The sequence below is a fragment of the Rhea pennata genome, chromosome 7 (assembly GCF_028389875.1).
Source record: "Rhea pennata isolate bPtePen1 chromosome 7, bPtePen1.pri, whole genome shotgun sequence".
Lineage (NCBI taxonomy): Eukaryota > Metazoa > Chordata > Aves > Rheiformes > Rheidae > Rhea > Rhea pennata.
Window position 1 is genome coordinate 36,024,170 of NC_084669.1, and position 20,962 is coordinate 36,045,131.

General features: G+C 54.7%; 2 protein-coding genes across 2 annotated transcripts; one reads left to right on the top strand and one right to left on the bottom strand.

Annotated features, from left to right (window-relative positions):
* Positions 1–1,202: 1,202 nt before the first annotated feature.
* On the bottom strand, positions 1,203–5,421 carry TACR2 (tachykinin receptor 2). Its single transcript, XM_062580187.1, has 5 exons — positions 5,018–5,421; positions 2,982–3,176; positions 2,176–2,332; positions 1,508–1,704; positions 1,203–1,418 (listed from the first exon to the last, which is right to left on the bottom strand). Exons 1-5 carry the CDS (start codon positions 5,419–5,421, stop codon positions 1,256–1,258), a joined length of 1,116 nt encoding a protein of 371 aa, XP_062436171.1. The 3' UTR covers positions 1,203–1,255.
* Positions 5,422–8,738: 3,317 nt separating this feature from the next.
* On the top strand, positions 8,739–20,644 carry TSPAN15 (tetraspanin 15). Its single transcript, XM_062579973.1, has 8 exons — positions 8,739–8,855; positions 12,173–12,358; positions 13,231–13,305; positions 14,417–14,512; positions 15,555–15,671; positions 17,223–17,270; positions 18,647–18,763; positions 19,173–20,644. The coding sequence occupies exons 1-8, from the start codon at positions 8,760–8,762 to the stop codon at positions 19,317–19,319; spliced, it is 882 nt and encodes a 293-aa protein (XP_062435957.1). The 5' UTR covers positions 8,739–8,759; the 3' UTR covers positions 19,320–20,644.
* Positions 20,645–20,962: the final 318 nt, after the last annotated feature.

Sequence of the window (20,962 nt, forward strand, 5' to 3'; positions counted from 1 at the left end):
CTCCCATAAAGCTTCAAGGCTTGCTGAATAAAATCGTAGCCGGCTTAACTGTTAAGCTGCGGAAGTTGCTTTAACGTGAACTCGAAAATCTTATCCTTCCTGGGGAAGCGACCGTCTGCGTGCCACTGCTGTGCTGTCACCTGCGCCTTGCTCCTCTGGGACCCTCTCCGAAGCCTTTTGAATGGGTTTTAAAAGGAGCAGGCTTTGTGGGTGTTTTTTTCTTTTTTTTATTCCCCTTAAAAAAAAATTAGAAGGCAAAAATAAAGTGTTTCCGAACCTCTGAGCCCTGTTCTGTGCTTTTTTGCTTGTTCCTTTGAGAGTCCTGAAATGTTTTTCCCTTAATGAACTGCAAGGGCTCTGCTTAGAGCACCAGTAGCCGCGTGGAGGAGAGATTTATCACCGCCCTGGAGGCTTTTAACTGCAGCGCGGTATTTAATCACGTCCATATTTATATTAAGGACTGTATTTATTTCGGCTGGAACACGGCGTTCTTGCCACGTATTCCGTATAGGACAAGGAACAGCGTAGGCCGCCTGGCAGCGTCTCGGGGGGGGGGGCCCGGAGCACTGCCGTCCCCGGCGAGGAGCGGGCTGCCCGGGCAGCGGCGTGCCGGCGGGGGCCCCCCGCGCGCGCGGCCCTTTCCCGCTGGCCGGATGAATTCCTCGGGTCTCCGAGAGCAGGACGCGGTCGTTGTCCGGGGCCGGCAGGAGGAGGGGGATACTGGTAAGTGGAGAAAGAACAAGCGTCTGCCGAGCCCTGCTCTCCAGCAGGCCTGGGAAAACCACGTCCCGAGCGCTCCCTCGGGTCGAGTCACCGATCTCCGCCCCGAGCGTCCCGCGCAAGTCAAACCTGGCAGCAACCTGTAAGGAGCGCGGAGGGGGCTACTTGCGACGCGCGGGAACGCCGAGCGGCTCCCGCCACGCGAGTCCGCCCGGGAAGGCGCCGGCGAGGGCAGCGCGCTGCTTCTCACGCCGCCGTTAAAACCCGCGTTTCGTTGCATATAACGTTTGTGTTTCAGCTTCGGTGCGCCCCGGCGCCGCTGCAGGAAGGGCTGAGCTTGCGTCCGTGGCTGGGGGATGTTTGGGACTACGTTATCCTCCTTGCAACGCTGCTGGTATTTGCATAAAAGTCCCGTAGAAAAGAGCTGCTTAAAACAAAACAAAACAAAACAAAAAAACTCTGCTTCAATCTTTGAAAAATCTACTTAGAGCCCAAACCTTGAGGGGAAAATCAGTGTTAGCTGAGCGAGGGGAAATTAAGTCTTCTCGTTGAATTGCATTTCCATGTTGAAGCTTGATGTTTTTGACTTTCTGTAGGTCGTCTGGTAACGGGATGGGGACGTAAGTCTAAGCTTGTCTTTCTCGGTTGCTTTTACGCACGGACACCACCGGAAGGCTAACCTGAAGCCAGAACGAAACCTGTAAGCGTAAGAGAAATAAAACGGCAGAACGATCACCCGTGCGCTGAGCGCGACCGACCGCGCGCCCTGGCTCTGCACGCCGCTCACCTTTGGTTGAGGCAGCAGTATATGATGGGGTTGTACATGGTCGAACTCATGGCCAGCAGAAAGATGGCCAGGTAAACCTGCTGGATGTACTTCTGCTGGTAGATGTCTTCCTTGAAGTTCCCCAGGATGAAGTACACGTGGTAAGGCAGCCAGCAGACGGCAAAAACGACCACGACTACCACCATCGTCTTCACAAGCTGGAAAGCCCGAGGCGGCGCGTCACTCGCGCCCTGGCCTCTGCGCGGCGGGAGCCGCGGCGCGCTTCCCCGCGGGCTGCGGCGGCTTTCCGCCCGCCGCCACGTCGGGGAGACTCGGGGCAAACATGGGAGCTGCTGATATGTTAAAAGCTCTGGCCGGGGCAGGGGGGGGAGGAGGTTTTCCCTTGCTTGCTCTGTGACGTGTGGGCTTTGCTGGATGCTGCTCTTCGCCCTCCGCGGGTTTCTGGGCAAGCTAGTCCCTCCCCAACGACGCGAACCCTTCTCCCCTGCAGGCTGGCCTGGTTTTCTCACATTTGCTGGGCGATGCCCCTTAGCCCTTGCCCAAAACGCGGCGTCATCCTTTCTTGCCCAATCCCCCAGGATTTTGCATCAAGTGCAAGCTCCGTTTTGGAGCTGGAGCCAGAAGGTCTGGCACGCTGACGGTAATTATTTCTAAATGTAACTTCTGACCTTTTTTTTGGCATTAACTTGATGCTCGTAGCGGGTTCGATTAACGTGGCTGCCTGGAACCGCGCTGCTCCACAGGGTGACTCCGATAATGCTGTACGCGACGAACATCACCACCAAGGGCAGCAAGTAGATCAGCACGATCACCGCAACGTGATACCTGAAGAACACGCGCGTTTTCACAGTCAGTACACCGCTTGGAGAGCTCCTTCAGAAATCGTCTTTTGGACGCCTACGGGTTTTTCCGAGTTGTTTCCGCCACCGTAACTGTGCGCGTTTGCCATAGAGAACAGGACTTGCCGTCGCTCTGATGGCTAGCGCTCTCGCAAGCCGGTTCTACCCGACGAAGGAGGACCTGGAGGTGTTTTCCAGGCCTGGCACAGCTTGTCACACCGAGCAGAGGAACCTGGCTGCGTCAGGGACAGAGCAGCGAGCGTTTGCCCGCTCCGCCTGAGGAGCAGGGGCCCCTGGCCGGGTGGACGTGTGCCCGGATAAGTGGGTCTGGAAAGGCTTAGGGAGCTGGAAGCGTGCTCCTCTTTCCCCCGCAAGGCAGGAGAGGGCCGTGTGTCCCCCGTCCTGAGCCTCAGCCCGAGCACGCGCCAACGCGTGCCGCGGCTGGCTTAAACCGAGCGTGGGTGGGTTGCCCCATCCCATACCCCGCTGGCTCTGTTTTCCCCTGATTTTCCCCTTCTCTCTCTCCCAGTACAGCCTGCAGCCAACGCTTCGGAGGAGACAGGAATTTCCCAGCTGACTTCTCCGTGCACCTGCACTTTTCTCATTGCTGTCGCGCGCCCCCGAGAAGGTCTCACGTGAGCTGGTGCTTCCGCCCGACGTCGTCCGGCCAGACGACGACGCATTTGGTCGTCCCGTTGTCCGTCGTGACCTCGGCGTAGAAGCACTGCGGGAAGGCGAGCCCGAACGCCACCAGCCAGATGACGCCTACGATGGCTCCGGTGCTTCCCGCCGAGAGCCTGGGCTTGAAGGGGTGAATTATAGCCACGTACCTGCGGGAAAGGTGCTTTTACTGCCGCGCCGACGAGCTGGGCAAAAGATACAGCAAGGGTAAAAACTCATCGAACGAAGTGGTGGGCTTCGTTATTTAAAGACTATAGATAACCAGAAGGAGCTGAGCTTTTCTAAAGAGAAGCAGCTACAAGCCTTAGGGCAGTGTGTCTTAAACTCATGCGGACGGGTGCTTTGGTGTGGGCAGGAAGCAACCCTAAGTGCCTTCTTCGTGTGCTGCTTTGCAAGTCTTCCCCTTAATTTGACTGCTTCGTCGTTGCGTCTTTGCTCGTTTTTCCAAGCGGCTTGCCCGCGACCCCGGCCGAGCTAGAACTGGAGAGCCTCGGGAAGGGCCAGCACAGCTCTCGGTGCCCTCGCCCCTGCCGTGGGCAGCACCGTGCGCTAAAATAATACCGACAGCCGGACGTAGCGCCGCTGTGGACCACTGCAAGGTGCCCAAACGCGCTGTTCCCGCTAATTACGGCAATCTTTGGTGCCCTGTATTATCACAACAGTGCGGACTCGCGCATCCTTTACCCTATGTATATATATTTTTTTCCTCCACTGATTTCAGCAGTGGAAAATTCGTGCCGGCCGCTTCTGGCTGCGATCGGCGCAGCGCCTGTGCTCGCGGCGCGGCCGGCTCTCGGGTTACGGCGAGCCCGCCGGGCCGCCCCGCTCTCCCCGCGCAGGAATGCGCGGCGCCGCAGCGGGCGCCTGAGCACGCGTTTCTCGTCGGGCTGGTCGCGTTCCTCGTCATCGCTGTTTTGCAAGCAAAAGAGAGCGGGAAACGCCAGCTGCCTCCCCGTTTTCAGAGCAGAAAACCTGCGCCGTCTCTCGGCCAGGCCTCTGGGGGAGAAACGTGCCTGGGAAAGGGTCCGGGCTGGCACAGGGCACGGACGCGGGGCACGGCGAGGAAGCAGGGCCTCAGCTGGCCGCCAAAATCTTAATGCCGCCTCGCGTTTCGGCAGCTTGTAGCGGGTGGTATCGCGCCGCGCGAACGCCGGAGCTGCGGAGGCCCCTGCTCGGGGCTCTCCTGCAAGCTCTCGCCCGGGAGATGCCTCCGCCGCGGAGGCGAGGGCCGGCCTCGCGGGCTCTCGCTTCTTAGCCTCCTTCCCCGCTTCAAGAGACGTCATCTGATCGCAGTTACACGGCCGAGCCCGAGAGGACCCTGGCCCTCGTGACACCTAATGACGCCGCGGGTTTCCAGGAGACGCTGCCAGCGTCTATTTTAAGGTCGAGCAAAGAACAGCTAAATATGGTTTGCGGGAAGATGCCAAGACTTCTCGCGGAGCCTTGCGCTGCGACTCGAGAGCGTTTGGCTTTCTGGGGACTTTAGCAGCGGGCCCCGAGGAACGAGGGGCGGGAGACACGGGGACGGGCTGCAGCGGAGCGGGGCCGCCCAGGCTTTCCTGTCGGCAGGCTGCACGTACAGAACAGATCGCAGCTAAACAGGGATTTGCTTTCATTTGGACAACTAATAAGTACAGCCCTGCTCTCTCTTCTTATTCAGACTCCGCAAACCGAAGCTGGAGCAAAAGAGACTTGGCAGATCCTTGGAGAGTATTATGAAAATGCTAAATTGCCTCAGCAGTCAAACAAAACCACTGTAATTACTTTCCCCCTCCCTGGAATAAATCCTTCGTGCGGAGCAGGCAGAAGAATCTGTTCCCCGCTTCCCGCTCGGCATCCGACCCCGCAGCTCCCTTGCGGATAAGGCACCTGCCGCGGCAGGTGGGGGCCGGTGGCGCACATCACTGCAGAAAATGCACACGTGCACATATCTATTTTACCCTACAGGAGCGTTTTTTTCCAGGCGTTACCGTTCCCAGGGACCCCTTACCTCTCTGCGGCGATGGCGGTCATGGAGTAAATGCTCACGAACACGGCGGTAATGGGGAACCAGTTCTGAAACCTGCAGAACTCCTCGCCGAAATACCAGACGTTGTGGCTGGCGTAGATAAAATTGAAGCTGGTGTTGAAGGCCGCCATGAGCAGATCCGAAAGGGCCAAGTTCACGATGAAGTAGTTGGTGGCGGTCCTCATCCTCCTGTGCGCGAGGACGATCCAGATGACGGCGACGTTGCCGGCGACGGAGGCGGCCACGACGAGGGCGTAGGCGAGGGCCCACAGCGCGATCTGCCAGCCCGGCTGGGTGAACTGGGTCGCGGCCGCCCGGCCGCCGCCGTCCCCGAGGGAGCCCGCCCGGGAAGCGTTGCTGGCGTTTAGGAGGGAAATCGCGCTCATGTTTCGTCTCCGGCGAAAACGAAGGGGGGGAGGGAAGAGGAGCGGAGGGTTTTCCAGGTCGGGAGCAGGCAACCTCTGCCTTCAGATGATGCTTAGCGCAGAGGAAATACAAGGGCCGGGTGCCGAGCCGCGAAGCGCCCCAGCCCGAGCGGAGCCCTGCCGGCGGGGGCCGGCGATGCCCCGAGGCGCGGGGCGGCCGCGGAGCGCGAGGCGGCAGCCCGCCCGGGGCCGGGTCTCCCGCGGCGGCGGCGAGGGCACCGCGCAGGGAGGTGGAGCCTCGCGCAGGCGAAAACTAAACAACCCGTCCGACATCGAACGCAGCGCGGCAAAGCGGCGCTTCTCTCGTTGCAGAGGAGAAAACCTGCCCCCCGCGGCGGCGGCAAGGTGCTTTCGCCCTCCGCAGCTGCTTGGGGGTTTGTCAGCGTTTTCAACAGCATGTCGCATCCGCTTGCGGCGAGCGTAGCTCCACTCGCCGTATTTCGCGGGTTTGATACGATTCAATTCGTTGAAATTACGGTGTTTTGGGGGCTGGGAGGGCTGCCCGCCAGCATCGCGGCATCTGCCTAGGCCGGACCTGAGCCGGGATTTCTAACGCGGCTTCGGCGGAGAGCTGCCACCCGGCGTCGCTCCTGGCATTTCTTTGCCTGTGCTGCCCAAGCCGCTTGCGGAAAAGCGCTGGGCTGGGCACGCACGCGGGGGAGACGAGGAGGAGGAGGAGGATGAGGAGGACGTGGAGCACCTAGCGTGGTGCGCCCTGGCTCCGCTGCCTGCTCCCGGGACAAGTCTCTCTTCGCTGTCATCTTTTGAATAAACTACATACAAGCTAAACAGCACGTCAAGGCTGAGATTTCAAAGAGCACTTGGCATTGGCCCCATGCCTGCTCTGCTTGAAGCTAAAAATCTTTCAGATGCTAAAACCTGCTTGCAGATATTAAAATCAGTTTTCAGGACTCAGAAGGCTCCTGCTTCCTGATGCAAAGGAAAAGCTTGCCCTGGGCGTGTGGTGCTGGGACGGAGACTGTTTTCCGGCTCTCATAGCTCCTGGAGGTGCAGCCGCCTCTGTAAAAGAGCAGGTTTATCAGTTTAGGGCCATTTTCACCGATGGGGCCATCTGGACAGGTTCAGCTCAGTCTCTTCCCTTGCCGCACTGATTTCTGAAGGCAGCTGTCAGGTCACCCGTCACCAATCCCAGCAACTCTTCAAAGCGCCCTTCTCCGATGCGGTATTCCTAAAGAGCTGTTTGATAGAAGTAAATAGAAGAAAAAAGTAGTAGTGCTATGTGTAGTATCTCCTTCTCCTCATGATGGACTTTGTCCCAGGTAATCCCACTTGTTTCCTTACCCAGAAATGGCAAAAAAAGATCTCTTTTTACATGGATTGCAAAGCCATTTCAAGCTCCTCTTGAAGGTCTTCCACTGACACCTCATTAAATAGCTACGAACTTTCAACTTTCTGTATAGAGTACAGGAGGACTTTTAATCTGTTTTGCAGGTTCAGCAGTTTACTACTGTTCTTCAGATTGCCTCTGTGGCTCACTCTCCAAATTCCAAAGAGAATATGAGCAAACATCTCCAGATGTTTATCAGACACAGCGAAGATGAAGTGCTTTATTAAGCTTTGTTACAGAAAGCAAAATCTAAACAAGCGCTTAGAAAACAAGCCACACTTTTTTGATGTTTCAATGGTAAAACAAGAACTGCTTGGATGACTTTGGTTTTGAAGGTGGTCAGGAGGGCGCCTGAGCCTCCCAGGAAGCCCCATAACCTCCCTAGGACCGTTCTGCCCAGGTAACTGGGGTGTTAAGCAGGCATTAATCGAAGCGCGGCCACCCTTGTGTCAACATTTCATCATCCGCGTCACCGGGGACTCGCTTTCCCTTATATGCACCCACACCTTCTACGCGTTTGCTAGCTGTGCATTGAGGAGGCTGGGAGCCTGGAGGCCTGCCAGCTGCCGAGCGTGGGCTACTGGCCTTTCGCCTTGCAAACCAGAGCAATTTCTGCGAAGGCGGGCTCCACATTCCTCCCGAAAGTTGTGCTTGCCTACGTCTGGGGTGCAAAACTCCCCTCTGAAATGCGTTTAGAGATGCACTGGGGGAAAAGTGCTCTCTGCGAGCAGGCAGTTGGGTTTGGCTGGTTTGTTTGCTTGCTGTTTCTATTAAGGGCAAGATTGTCGGAGGTCAAACGTTACCATGCTGACGCACCGGCTCGAGAGCTGAGATGCAAACAGAAGATGTGGCTCTGGAAAGTCACGAAGAGTGAACTAAGCCTATTCTATGTTTTGGAAAAATAATGCAAGGTAATAGCAGAGACTTTAATTGTCGTGCACGTTGAACCTGGCTTTAGCAGGAAGAACTTTGTCCGAGTGACAGCGCTGAGAAAGGAAACGCGGAAGTTGCTCAACAGAAAGTGCCCCTGGTTCAGCCAGCAGCTCTGCCCTTTATTTCTGCTTGTGGGGCCAGGTCCCTCCCTGCGTTTAAGAGATGCTGAGCTAGTGGCTGCTCAGCTGCAGCTCTGCGCTTAGCCAGGGATGGGGCTGCGAGAGCACAGCTAAGGCGGACCCTCAGCCCCGCGCAACCGCCGTGTGCTGCTAAATGGGGACCAGTTGCATGGAAAAACCTTGTTGTTATCCCTGTTTAGACAAAGCCTACAGAAAAGGACTATTTGACTGTTTTCACACAGTTTTGTAGCAGAGACCTGTTTCTCTTCTGAGAGGCGGATGCTCCTGTTAATCTGCTGCCCTGTCCAGCCTGCTGTGCTCCGAAATTGTACTTGCAGAAACGTCAGCATGAAAGGCAAAGCTCCAGGAAAGTCAAACCAAAGCTTTAGCTTAAATGGACAAGCAAGCAAGCAAGGAAAATATGTAAGCAGCAGGTTTGACTGATGCCCAGAAGGCGTTGCCAACGTGCGGTAGCCTTTATCCGTAAAGGGCTTGCGCTGCGCGCACCGTGGTTTCCAGAAGGGCCAGCAAAGGTCCGCGTCGGGGACCTTGCCTGAACGGTCGCTCACCCGTTCCTGCTTAGAGCCTTGCTCTGGCTGTGCGCGCAGAAGCAAGGGGACTCTGCAGAAGAAGGAAAAAAGAAAAGAAGCCCCCGTAAAACCCGACAGCCCCGCGAAGCCCGGGCGCGAGCTCCGTCGGCGCCTGCGTCGCGGCGCTCGGGGATGCCGGGGCGGGCGGGCCCGTGCGACGGGAGCCTTCGCCCCCCCCGGGCCAGAGGCGCGGCGCGGCGCGGGGCCCGGCGGGCGGGCGGGGGCGGCGGAAGCGGGGCGGCCCCGCGCGGCTCCGCCCCGGCGGCGGCGGCGGCGGCGGCGGGGAGCCCGGGCGGCGGCGGCGGGCGGATGGCGCCGGGGGCCGCGGCGCGGGCGCGGTACTGCGGGCGCCTCTCCTACCTCTGCCTCAAGTTCACCCTCGTCGCCTACTGCACCGCCTTCTGGGTGCGTGTGCGCGGCGGGCAGGGCGGCGCGCACAGGTGCCGGGGCCGCGCGGGGTGCGCGCGCCTGCGGGGGGCAGCTGCGAGTCTGCGGGGGGGGCAGCGAGTTTGCGGTTTCCCACCTGTCCCGCGTCGGGGCGGAGGAAGAGGAGGGGGGCCGGGCCGTGCCGTGCCGTGCCGTGCCGTGCCGTGCCGTGCCGTGCCGTGCCGCAGCGGCGGCTGGCAGAGCTGCCCGCGGCCGCGGCTTGCGGGCGGCCCGAGCGGGGCCCGCGCGGCTTTGGCCGTGCCGTGCCGTGCCGTGCCGTGCCGTGCCGTGCCGTGCCGTGCCGTGCCGTGCCGTGCCGTGCCGTGCCCGGGCCCGGGAGGCTCCTGCCCGCCGCCCTGGCTGCCGGGCACCCTGCACGGCGTTTCGGCCCGCCTGTCTTTAAACGCCTCTTCCTCCCCCCCCCCCACACCCCGCGCCCTTTATTTTAGGCTCCTGGAATTTCCCGCGCTCCCTTTTATGGCTCTGGAGGTGAGATTTTGGGGAAAGCGAGGGTGAACGAGGGTCTGGCTAGCGGGAATGATGAGCGTTTTCAGGCGCTTTGCCGGGCAGTCGCCCGGTTCCGCCGCGCCCGGGGCTCGGCGGGTGCTCGGCCGAGTGGATCCCGTCCACCCGGGCCCACGGCGCGTCGCCCCGAGCCCCGCTGCGGCTCGGCGGCCTTGGTGGAGGCAGGCGCGCGCCGCTGCTCCCGTTTTCCGCCGTTCCCGGGGGGATGCGAAAGCGCAGAAGAGGCGGCTCCTTCCCAGGCGTTCCCCCGCGCGCCCGTCGAGCGCGAAAGGCCTTCGCCGCGCCGAAGGCTTCTGCGTGCTGCTCGCCGCTGTCTGCGCCGGGTTTCCGGCGTTCCGGCTTCAGCCTCCCCGCGGCCCCTCGGGCGAGCGCGGCGGCAGCCGGGCAGGGCGGAAGGCCGGGGCCGTCGTGCCCTTGCGGAGGGCGTCGCTTCGCTGCCCGCTCGCTGCCTTTCGCCGTCCGCGCGCGCCGCGCCGTTGGACGTGCATCGCGTGGTGCTCTGCCTCCTCCAAGTTTTGCATTCTTCTGGCTTAGTGGAGCGGCTCTCGTTAGCGGCAAGTATCAACGGTGCAATTATTATTATTTTTTTCCAGCAGCGGCAGCGTAGTCTCATTGACTTAGATTTTTATTGGCAAAAATAGGAGTGGAATTTGGCTGCAGCGGAATTTAAATAATTAGTATTGTCTTTCTTTTTTTTATTGGCATTTTTTGGCACCAGATATATCCTATTACTGTTTTACGAGGCTTTGATTTACGGGATACCAGGAATATTCAGATTCTTCACTGCTGTTGATGCTGTTCCAGGATGTTTGCTAAGCAGCAAATACCCCTGATTCAGGTGCCCAACGCTGGTAAAAGATGCCAGGGACTAAATAATCCCTGAGATTCTGGTGCAGCGATGTAACTGTCATCCTTGTCTTTTTTAAATGGATTGTGATTAGAACATTTAACTAAAGAATAAATACTAAACCTTCATATTATATGTATTCAGATTATAGGCTCCAAAGGCTCTCCCTGCTGTCGGCTCTCTCCTGGCTCTGAGATGCATCTGCTATCTGACAAGCTCGTTTTTATTTCTGTCAGTGTTATTGAAAAGCTCAAAGCAAATTGGTCAGAAAATATTGTTTGCACCGTCAAACGAGTGCCCTTGTTAGCAGGCCTTGTCGCCACTGGGTCTTCAGGCGTCACCTGCAACTTTTTCTTTAAAAGTCGTTTTCGCTGTAACTCTTTTAGCCAACTGGTTTCCAGGTGAATGGAGTTGCAGCATCGTTTCTCTTGCCTGTCTGAGGAACCAGTGAGCGCGTTGAGCAGATCGCGCTGTTATCAAGCAGGCACAACTTTTTACTGTGTAAAACGGCGAATGCTAGAAACGCAATGTTAAAACCAGTAGTTAGAAAAACGCGTTTTTCCTTTCTCTTGGGAAAGCGGCTTGCGAAAGGGGCGTGCGCAGCCCCGGAGGAAGCCGCTGGCGTTGCCGCGGGATGCGCGTTCAGCCCGGCCAAGGCCGGTTAATTTTTCCTGCGAACGCGGCGCGAATCGCCGAACGCGGAGTCGTCGCCAGGGACGCGGGATGTAAACAGTACGTATGTTTGCGGGCTGCCTGCGGAAAAGCAGGATTTCCGCCTGCGGCCGCCGGGAGGGAGAGCGCAGCTGGGGGAGAGGCACCGCCGGCGTCCAGTGCCTTCCCTAAGCTGCGCCGGTTGCATCTGGTGGAAGGTACCGGTTTTGAGACAGCTCCAAAACTAAGGATGCCCTGAAAGAGTTTGTACGCTCTGATTAGCAAACCAGAGCTCAGGCAAAGCGGTTTCAGCAAGGCTGGTCCTGGCGAGCTGCTTTGGTGGAGGCTGCTCTGCTGATTTGTTATTTAGTAATTTTATTTTTAAGGAATAAAGCTGACACTGCAAAGCAGCCATGTGGTGATATAAAACCCCATTATATATAAGTGGTAAATTTAAATAACAGTTGTTTGCCTAATGTGTTTTCGATGATCCATAATCTTACAGTGCGATTTCTGACTTTGCCGTGGGGAAGAGTTGCTTTGAGCTTAGTCATGTTAAATTTCCATTGCTTAATAAATAGATCCTGTATCCTTATTTTTATAGGTGAATCATTTTGAGATTTTTTTTTTAATGACAGTTTGGTGGCATTTCTCACATGTTGTCCTTTGGATTTATTATTCTTACCTTTAGAAAGTAAAGAATTTCTAATGAGTTGTATTTATTTTGAAATATCCAATAATGATAACTTTGAAAACAAAAAATTATGTTAACATTTGGGTTTGTGATCTTGCATTAGCGCACTGGGTTTTTTTTTTTTTCCTTCCAAATTCAGTATAATTCAAAGTGACCTGCAACGCACCAAGCATAATACCAAATTATTTTGATTCAGCCATATTCCTTTGATTGAAATGTCTTTAAGTTGTTGAATGAAGCGCATCGCTTTCTGAGCTTTATCTGGTAGTTGCTCAAGGAAATAACATAATTTCATAATCTCATAATGCATAATTTTAGACCCCCTCCTCGACCAAAATCGTCGCTTCTACTGGGCTTCGCTGTGCACCTGAGAGGCGAGAGGGAACTTGGCTGCTAGTGGCTCTGCAACGGGCCACTGTCCCCGGCCCTGTTTTATTAAAAGTCGTTCCGTATCAGACCTCTCGATACAACGGGCTGCGTGGGCTGTTGGTTTCTAATCTTCATTAGAAATGACAATATTACTGACTCGTGCGTACTCACAGTAATAAAATCCGTGTCCTTCTGTTCTGTCCGTTTCAGATAATTGGAGCATTTGTTCTTGGCGTTGGGATTTATGCAGAAGTCGAAAGGCAAAAGTACAAGACCCTGGAAAGCGCCTTCCTAGCTCCGGCAATTATTTTAATCCTTTTGGGCATTATAATGTTCCTCGTATCCTTTGTGGGCGTCCTGGCTTCCCTGCGAGATAACTTGCGCCTTCTACAAGCAGTAAGTGTTTTTTTTTTTTTTTTCCCCCCTTTTAATTACTATTCGTTTTTGTAGGTTTCGTTCCTCTAGCAGAAGAAGAGAAGCCCGTGCGGTAAATCCAGGGCCGTGGCAGTGGGAGCTCGCAGTCAGCGCGGCTTCGAGGCGCTCCTCGCTGCGGGGCTTTGCCGCGGGTCTCCGAGGCCGCCGCCGCGTCGAGGCGGAGCAGGAGCGTGGAGGGGAGAACTGGTGCGCCAGTGCCTTTGTGAACGTACACAGCACGTGAAAAATAAACCGAGACCCGGCAGATTTAGTTTGCCTCGCCGCTGCGCGTGCTGAGCCCCGTCAGGGCTCGTCGCAGAAGCTCTGCCGGGAGCCGCCGCGGTGAAGCGATACGCTCAGAGCGTACCAAGCCCGGAGTGTTACTTCGGTTTAACGCTGGCGGTTTAGCAGAGAATGGTTTGGCTTGTCTTAAAAAGCGTTGCTTTGCCAAGAAATGAAAACTGACAGATAACCGCTATCTTTGGAGGAAGCGTAACAACGTAATATTCTGTGTGTTTTGTAGCAGTTCATTAACATGCTTCTCTAAGAGCTAGGATGCTGTTGTAGAGCAAAGTATCTTGGCATGATAAATGCATCTATTAGTTTTGATTCCATTCAAAGTAGAAGAATAATGTTTTTGCCAACTGGGCAAAAACCCAGAATCAGTCAAGTGAGAAAAAGGCTTTTTTGTGACATGAACAACTTTATAAAATCAAAATTTTTTTTCGTCTTAGCAAAAAACTGCTAAGTATTTTGGCAATTGCGTATTATGCATTTAAGCACGCTAATTGAAAGAGTAATTGGAATTTGTTTCTCACCCTGTTCAAGATCTTTCTTGCAAATATTTTCTGCAGTTCATGTACATCCTCGGTATTTGTTTGCTGATTGAACTGACCGGTGGAATTGTGGCACTGATCTTCAGAAATCAGGTGAGCAGCTTGTTCAGATGTTACTCTCAGCGCACGAGGTTGTGGCTGTGCTGCCGAGCAGATAAAAGGTTTTAAAAATATCATGCGAGCATTAATTGATGGAAGTCTAAAAGATGAGTGTTGACCTCCCAGGGTCTTCCGCGTCAGGAAGGATGGCTTGCACCATCAGTTCTGCAGAAGAATTCCAGACTGCAGAATTTGGAGAAAAATCTGCTAACTAAGAATTTGCGATACAGGCAAAATGAGTTTCCAGCTCTTAGCATATTACAAAATGCCCTTTTTCACTTACCCTCTGTGCCTCAGACTACTGATCTGGGAAGTTTCCAACTGGATTTGGAGACTTGGTTGCTTTTTCGTGGCCAGTATATTTTGAATGTATTTTATCCTGTGTAAGGGGCATTTACACAGTTTTCTGCGAGGATGAGGAAGATCTGCCGTTGACTGTCACAAAGAAAACGTTTTGTTTCTTAGGCGTTAGGTGGTTTCCTGACACCTTTACTGATGGTCTTAGCAGCACAGCTGTGCTCAGGGATCAGATTTTTATTTGCTTTGTGGGGTTGATGGAAAGTTAGGGTTAGTATGGGGAGGAGAAGGAAGTAATTAATAAAAGCTTAGCGTAAGAGCCTGCATTGAAATGCTGGCTGTTTTGCATGGCTCGTTGGGTTGGTTTTTTTCCATTTCTTTCAGTTATTTCCTTCTCCAGCCTAGGATACTCTGTTGCTTTTCTTTGAGTCGTGCTTTTCACAAGACGCCTCTTCCAGGGGCACGCGTTTTCCCAAGAAAACGTCGTTTGCGCGTTCGCTGCTGCGCGCGGCTTGCCCCTTCGCGCCCGAGCGCGTGGCGGCAAGCGGGACTCGCGGGGCCGCGTGGGCGTCCTCCAAGGCTCGGTCGGTGCTGCTAGCCTGTGCTGGGTGCTCTAGTGCTGTCCCTAGTTTCAGCAGCTTTTCCGAAAGGCACGCTGTTATAATCCGGTTATGTGAACCAGACTATAACGCTTGAAGTGTTTGAACGGGAAGTTTGTCCTTTAACGCTCGTGAGTTACCCTCAGCCTGGTCTTCGCCGCCGTGCCAGCGTGCGTATCTGCTGACCCTTGTTCTGATCTGCCTTCTAGACGATCGGCTTCTTGAACGATAATATTAGAAGAGGGATCGAGAATTACTACGACGATCTGGACTTCAAGAACATAATGGACTTTGTCCAGAAGAAGGTTGGTTTTTCCGGGAGGGGGCTCGGGCCCGCGCGTCCCCCGCTCCGGAGCCGCCGCGGGCAGGGCTGCGGTCGCGCTCCCGCTCCCGCCGGGAGCCCTCGGCCGCCCCGCGGAGACGGGCCACGAACGTGACCCGTGCCCGGCTGGACGTGACTCCGGTGGGACGCGCCGGGTCGCGCGGACGTTTCCTTCGGCCCTCAAGAGCTGAGGCGGCCCCACGGGCATGACGTCCACCCAAGCGCCTGTGCTGAGCGCCTCTGCTCGCTGGCCCCGGGCTTTCCAAAGCGTGTAACGGCCAGGAAACTCGGGGCAAAGAGAAATTACATGGAAACGTGACTGTTTGAGTCAGGGCCTTTGCATTCCTACTCAAGGACACACAGCCAGCGCTTTAATACGGCCTTTATTCAGACGAGGTGCCCGTGGAAGCGCGTGTACCTGTAGCTAGGGCTCAGAAAGGACGCTGAATGCAGCTGAGCATTACCTAATGGCACGTGTAGTTGGCTCACAGCGCTGGTTTTTTTGAGGCTGCTGTGTTGAAATGTTTATTGGATTACTTAAGAGTTCTGCCAGACAGCTCAGAGACGGTAGAAGCAGCAGCAAATGCTCAGAAGTGAGCTCACAGCATCCATATGATGTGAGTAACTGTGCTAAATCATTAAAAAAAAATGCTGGCTAGGAAGTGGTGCGTACGTTATATGACATCGTTATGGACATGGCAGCCTGCTTTGAGAAACGAAGTTAACACGGAAAGCCTGTCAAAAACAAGCCATCCCGAGGCAATTTTGTCATTATGCCTCGTAACATTTTAAAGTTTCCATGCACTCCCCCAAATCATGCGCCTGTGCAGCGGCTATGAACGTCAGCGATCAGACCGGCTCCCTGCGATGCCTGTGAGCCTCCGTGACGTGCTGACAGCATTGCTGGGAAGCTGCCCGCTTCCTCGGGGCTCCGAAGGGAGCCGGCTCTGTTCTCGGCCTGCCCTCCGGCCAGTAGACGAGGTTCTGGTGCGGGAGGACTTTCTGCCTTCCCTGGTGTTTTCCAGTTTAAGTGCTGCGGCGGGGAAGACTTCACGGACTGGTCGCAGAACGCGTACCACGACTGCGCCGCCCCGGGACCGCTGGCCTGCGGGGTGCCGTACAGCTGCTGCGTCAGAAACAAGGTGAGCCCCGTCCCTCGCCCGGCTCATCGGCTTCCGCGCTGCCGGCCGAGTTCCCAAAACCGGTTAAAAAAAAAAAAAAGAAAGAAAGCAAATGACTTGCACGTGAGGAGTACGGTTTTGAGAGGCACCGGGGTCGCTCCGCAGTGCTTACGGGCTTCTGTTTGTAATGCATTAACCTCCGTTGTGTACGTTTTCTTGTGCCCTGATGTCTTGCTAGCAAATGCTATGTTTAAAGTGGAACGATGTAGCTGTGTTTTTTGTTGTCAAATATGTTGCTAGTGGCTGGGTGCGTGTCCGTTAGGCTCGAGCGTTTCGCTGCACACGCGGTCATTTGGAGCAGAAGCGGCAGCACCGTGATTCGATGCCTCGTACCGCCAGCTTAGACTTGCGGGAGTATTGCCAAGGAGTCGCGAATGGGTGTTCGCTGTGTTTGCAGAACAGATCTGTGAAACGTTTGGACTTTTTTTTTATTATTATTATTTTTTAGAAATGTGTTTCAGCTGGTTTTGTCAGCTAATTGCATGCTCAAGGTGAGAGCCCAGATGCTGGGTTCTTTAGGAAAAAAAAAACTGACCCTGGCTAATGTTTCTGCCGTTTGGTTGAAGGTTTTCCTAATACAAGGTGCGTGTGCGTACGAGGGTGCGATTGGAAGCTTTGCCGTGGCTCTGAGTTTTTGGGTAAAAGGAAGGTGCCCCTTGCCCCCCGCCCCAGGTGAAAGGGCACCGCGCTTGCGGGCCTTCCAAAACCCGCTCTGTGCGTCGCGTTGCGGTTCGGCGGCGGCACGTGGCCTTAGGGTAGCTCTGGCCGTGCCCTCGTCTCGTTCGCGCGGTCTCGGTTTCTTCCACGGCTTTGGCTGTTCAGCTTCCTCACCGCTTCGGCTGTGCTGGTGGGCGCTGGAGGAGCTGGTCTGCAAATGAGGGATGGCATTTTTGTTAGCCTCGGCAAGCTAGAACGTCATAGTATTAAATGGGTACAGGAAACGTTTTAGTAATCTGTGATAAATGCAAACATTTGCTCTTTTTTCTTACAAAGTGTTTAGCTAAGCATCACCGTAACGGGACGATGGCCTTGTCATCCTATGGGTTTTCCTAATATGCTGTGTTAAGTGAATAAGGCCTTAAAATTAAAACTTAGCTGTTTGGTTTTTGGCCCCTGAAGCATCATAAATTTACCAGTGAGTTTGCTCATTAAACATTTTTGGGGGAAATGCGGTAGGATTCCTGGAGTTGCGGAGCAGCCTTGGTGCTCCAAATTCCCCGTGCTCAGCAGCAAGAGGAGACATGACACGTTTCTAGCGCGTGTCCTGGTCTTGCACCCTGCAAATACTTCTGCTGTATAATAAAATCACGCCTGGTGAGGGTGCAGTGTCTGGTTGGTTTAGAGACTGTTTGGTGAAGAAATTGTGTGTATACAACCAAGTTCCTTAAAAAGGTGCTTTATTTTGGTGGTTGGCGAGTGAGTCCTCGCTGGGTGAACAAACAAAGAGGGAAACTAATCGTGTTCTGTGCTGCTTGGTTTTTGCAATATTTTGTATTTTTGTTTTCCTTTCAGACAGACATTATCAACACTATGTGTGGATACCAAACTATTGACAAAGAGGTACTGTATCCAGGACGCAGCCGGTAGTGGTCAAGTAGCGTGCTTCTCTGAGGTCTCGTGTCGGTTACGACGTAGACTTCTACGGACGTAAATCTACCCAAAAGTCGAAGTAGTCATTATTCTGGATTTTATCTGGAATAACCCTTTTTTATTAAAAAAAAAAAAAAAAAAAAAAAAAGAAGAAGAAGAAGGAAAAGGAAAAAAAGGAAAGGAAAAGGTTTGACTGTGAAATGTTCTCGTCTGTGTGTCCCCCGTGATTCCTGGTGTGACGTGCTCGACGGCTCCCTCTCCAACGATCACCCCCGCACCACGTTACGGGAACTGCAGTTAGTGAAGAGCAAGAAACTTCACTGCTTCGTGTGGTCACTTGAGTTGGAGAAAGCTTTGGAGTAAGCCCAGCTTTCTCCCCGAGTAAATTCAGTCCCTGCGAAGCCAGCTTGTCTGGTTTTAAGTATTTTATGTCCAGTAGTGGGTATTTTCTTTCTGTGTCTTCTCTATTTACTGCTGGAAGAGGAACGGGACTTCCCGGCTGCGGTTGGCAGCATCCTCGTCCCTTCAGGAGCAGGATGTGGCCTCCTTCTCAGGAAGAGCCCCACTGGCCCCAGAGCGCTGCTGCTGGCCCGAGGCACTAATTGTGGAGTGATTAAGCGCAGAAATGCGTAATTTGATCTGCCACAGCTCTCCGCTCGGAGCTTTGTACTGCGAGAGCGAGGAGTTAAATTGCTGTTGGCCTCAAAGCCCCTCTTCCCCACTCATTTGGGGCACTTGGGGCACAATGCCAGGCCCGGCTGTTAGTTTTTTGGATTACCAGTTATCTTTACGCACGACCGGTCTTCATTTAGATTCATTGGTTTTGGCTTAAGTCGCCTAAATGCCCCGGTCTGGCTCTAAAGCACGAAGCACTCGAGCTTGACTTTGCCCCATTCATCTACCTGGGGTATTTGCAGGCTCAGGTGCTCTGAGCATTGATGGTTGGGGTCACAGCGCGCTGCGGCTTGCAGGACCGACGCTTAAACCCTCTTGTCCCTAACGTTTAATAGCCTATGGCAGGGCACTTGGTCGGCGATTTATATTTTTCTGCTGCCGCGGTGCCAACTTGGAACTGAAGGTAAGAGCCGAAGAGGGACGTCTGTGTTTTCCACGTGGCCTAAGATCAGAGTCAAGTGCCTTTCTTTTAGAAAAGCGGCAGAGAGAGAAGAAGCTGCAAGCCTAAGTCGCTGAGGTGTGGGAGAGCGGGGGGCCGGCCGCCGGGCTGGCGGTGCGCGCCTTGAGGGGGGCGCGAGCGAGGAGCGAGTCTGACCGCCAAGCTCCGCGTTGTCCTCTGCTAGGGCGTCATCCTCCCGGTGTAACGGCTGTTTTCCTCTGTTATTTCGCAGCGTTTGAGCGTTCAGCACGTTATATACGTCCGAGGATGCACAAACGCGGTGCTTATTTGGTTTTTAGACAACTACAGCATCATGGCTGGCGTCCTGCTCGGGATATTGTTGCCGCAGGTAAGACGAGGCCGACGCGTCGTGCGTTGAGGGAGGCCGCTGGTGTCTCCCTACGGCGGGCAAAGCCCCGGTTGTTACCGTCTGTGTTTGAATTTAACGCGGCTGCCGCCAGCAGTGCCACCCCACCGATTCGGGGGCCGCGCTGCGAGACGCGGCAGTACGTGGTGCTCGGCTGTTTTCGAGCATCTCCTCCCGCCGGCTGTGTCCCCGGGTCTGCCCAGCGCGCGACGGTGCGCAGGCGATGGGTTTTCCTTCTGCGTTAGCCGATCGCGGACGTTTCGCGCCCATCCCTGTGTTCGTGCGCGTCCGTCCGTCCGTCCGTCCGCGTGCCCCGCGAGAGCCGCGCTGCAGAAGGCGCCGGGCGAGCGGGGCTGGGCCTCCCGCTCGGAGCGGCCTCTTTGCTCCGCAGTTCCTCGGAGTGCTGCTGTCTTTGCTCTACGTGACGCGGGTGGAGGAGATCATCGCGGAGCACAAGCTCAGCGAGCGGCTTTTCGGCGCGCCGGGGCCGGAGGCCGAGGCGGCGGGAGCGGGCTGCTGCATGTGCTACCCGGGGTGACCGCGGCGCGGGACGGGGCCGCCGCGGGAGAGGAGCCGGCGCCCGTCCTGCGCGGCCTCGCCGGCGTGCCGGCGCCTTTCCGGCGATCCCCCGGTGGTAGGCAGCACGGAAAACTTCTTCCCGGAAAGATCTGAAGTGCGATTTCTAGGAAGGGCTCCCGTATCTCGGCACGCCGCGCTTCGCTGCCTGCCGATTCAGATTTTATTTTCTTACTGACTCCGAAGCAGTAGAGAGATTTCTTAACGATGAATATTAAACGCGTGTTTAATAATTTTTTTTTTTTTATGCTGATCTCGATCGATTTACTGACAGTAACGGATGTAATGCTGAACACTTTCATTGCTCGGTCTCTTGTGCCTTCTAATAACAGGGTGAACGCCAATGTTGAATCAGTCAGGTAATGCTTTGATATGTTTTTAATGCAGTTTATTACTCTGTGGCTTCTGTGTAAGACTTACAGGATGTTTGTGTCTTGTACGTACTGTATTTTTCCTCCTGAGTAAATTAACTAGCCAATTTATTGGTTTTGGTGGGAGGTGAGTTTTATGTGTTGGAATATTTCCAAATTTGATTCTTCTCATGAAAATAAAAAATATAAGTTCTTTTAAAAAACACAAAGATTTTGTTTAAACTGTTTTTTGTGTTGTTATTTCTCAGTCAAGTGTGTCCGTCAGTTGCTGAATCAACCAGCAGAAATACCTGAATTGGGACGCTGGCTGTGGTGCTCCCTGGCCTGCCGCTTGGGACAAACTCACTAAACTTTTCTGCCTTATTTTCTTCTTTTTAGTGCACCGGAGACAATACCTGGAAGTCACTGAGTGGACTAATGTGGGTGTTTTTGTTTTTGTTTTTGGCCCGAGCATTTCTCTGCAACGTTTCCAGCCCCAGCTAGACTTGCAGGTGGCAAAAAAAAAAAAAAGTATACAGAGTTGTTATGATATTTCAAATAAATAAAAGGATGGGGTTAGAATAAATCATTTTGGTTCCTCTCCTATCGTCGTGAAGCTCTTCTCTTCTGACGCTGCCCTTGGCCCCACCGCGGAGTGTCTAAGGCCGTGCAGGTTCGGGGTTGTCGCCGGCGCGGCGCGGCACGGCACGGTGCGGCACGGCACGGCACGGCACAGCACACTCTAGTGTTCTGTCCAGCGCGTTGCTGCGTGCTCGACCGCTCCGCGTCGCTGTCAGCTAAGTTCTTCTGGCCTTTGCCGTGAATAACGCGTTTTGGTAGGTTGAGAAGTGAAGTGTGTTTTAAGGGTGGTTTTGTACAAAGAGAGAAAAGGGGAAAAGAATGGGAGGCTGCAGCCTCGACGGGCAAAGGTGACTGAGCATACCTGTGTTTTAACCTTAAAAACTGAATTGTTTAGTTTAATAAATGATTTTTCCAGATACTGTTGGTGCTTCCCGTTCTTTCGAATTTGGGAAATGAACTTGGGACGTGAGCGTGCTGCGGCGGCCGGCGGGGAGGACGATGCCCTCGGAGGACGGCTGGACGTGCTGACGGCCGAGGTGGCTCCCTGGGCCTCGGCCGGCCCGTGCCGGGGAGCTGCCGCTTTGCTCTCGGCGCGCTGCGCCCGGAGCGGCGTGACGGCAAGGACCCAGGGCGCAGGAGTCGCGCCGGGGGCGCCCGGTTTCCCACCGGCTCC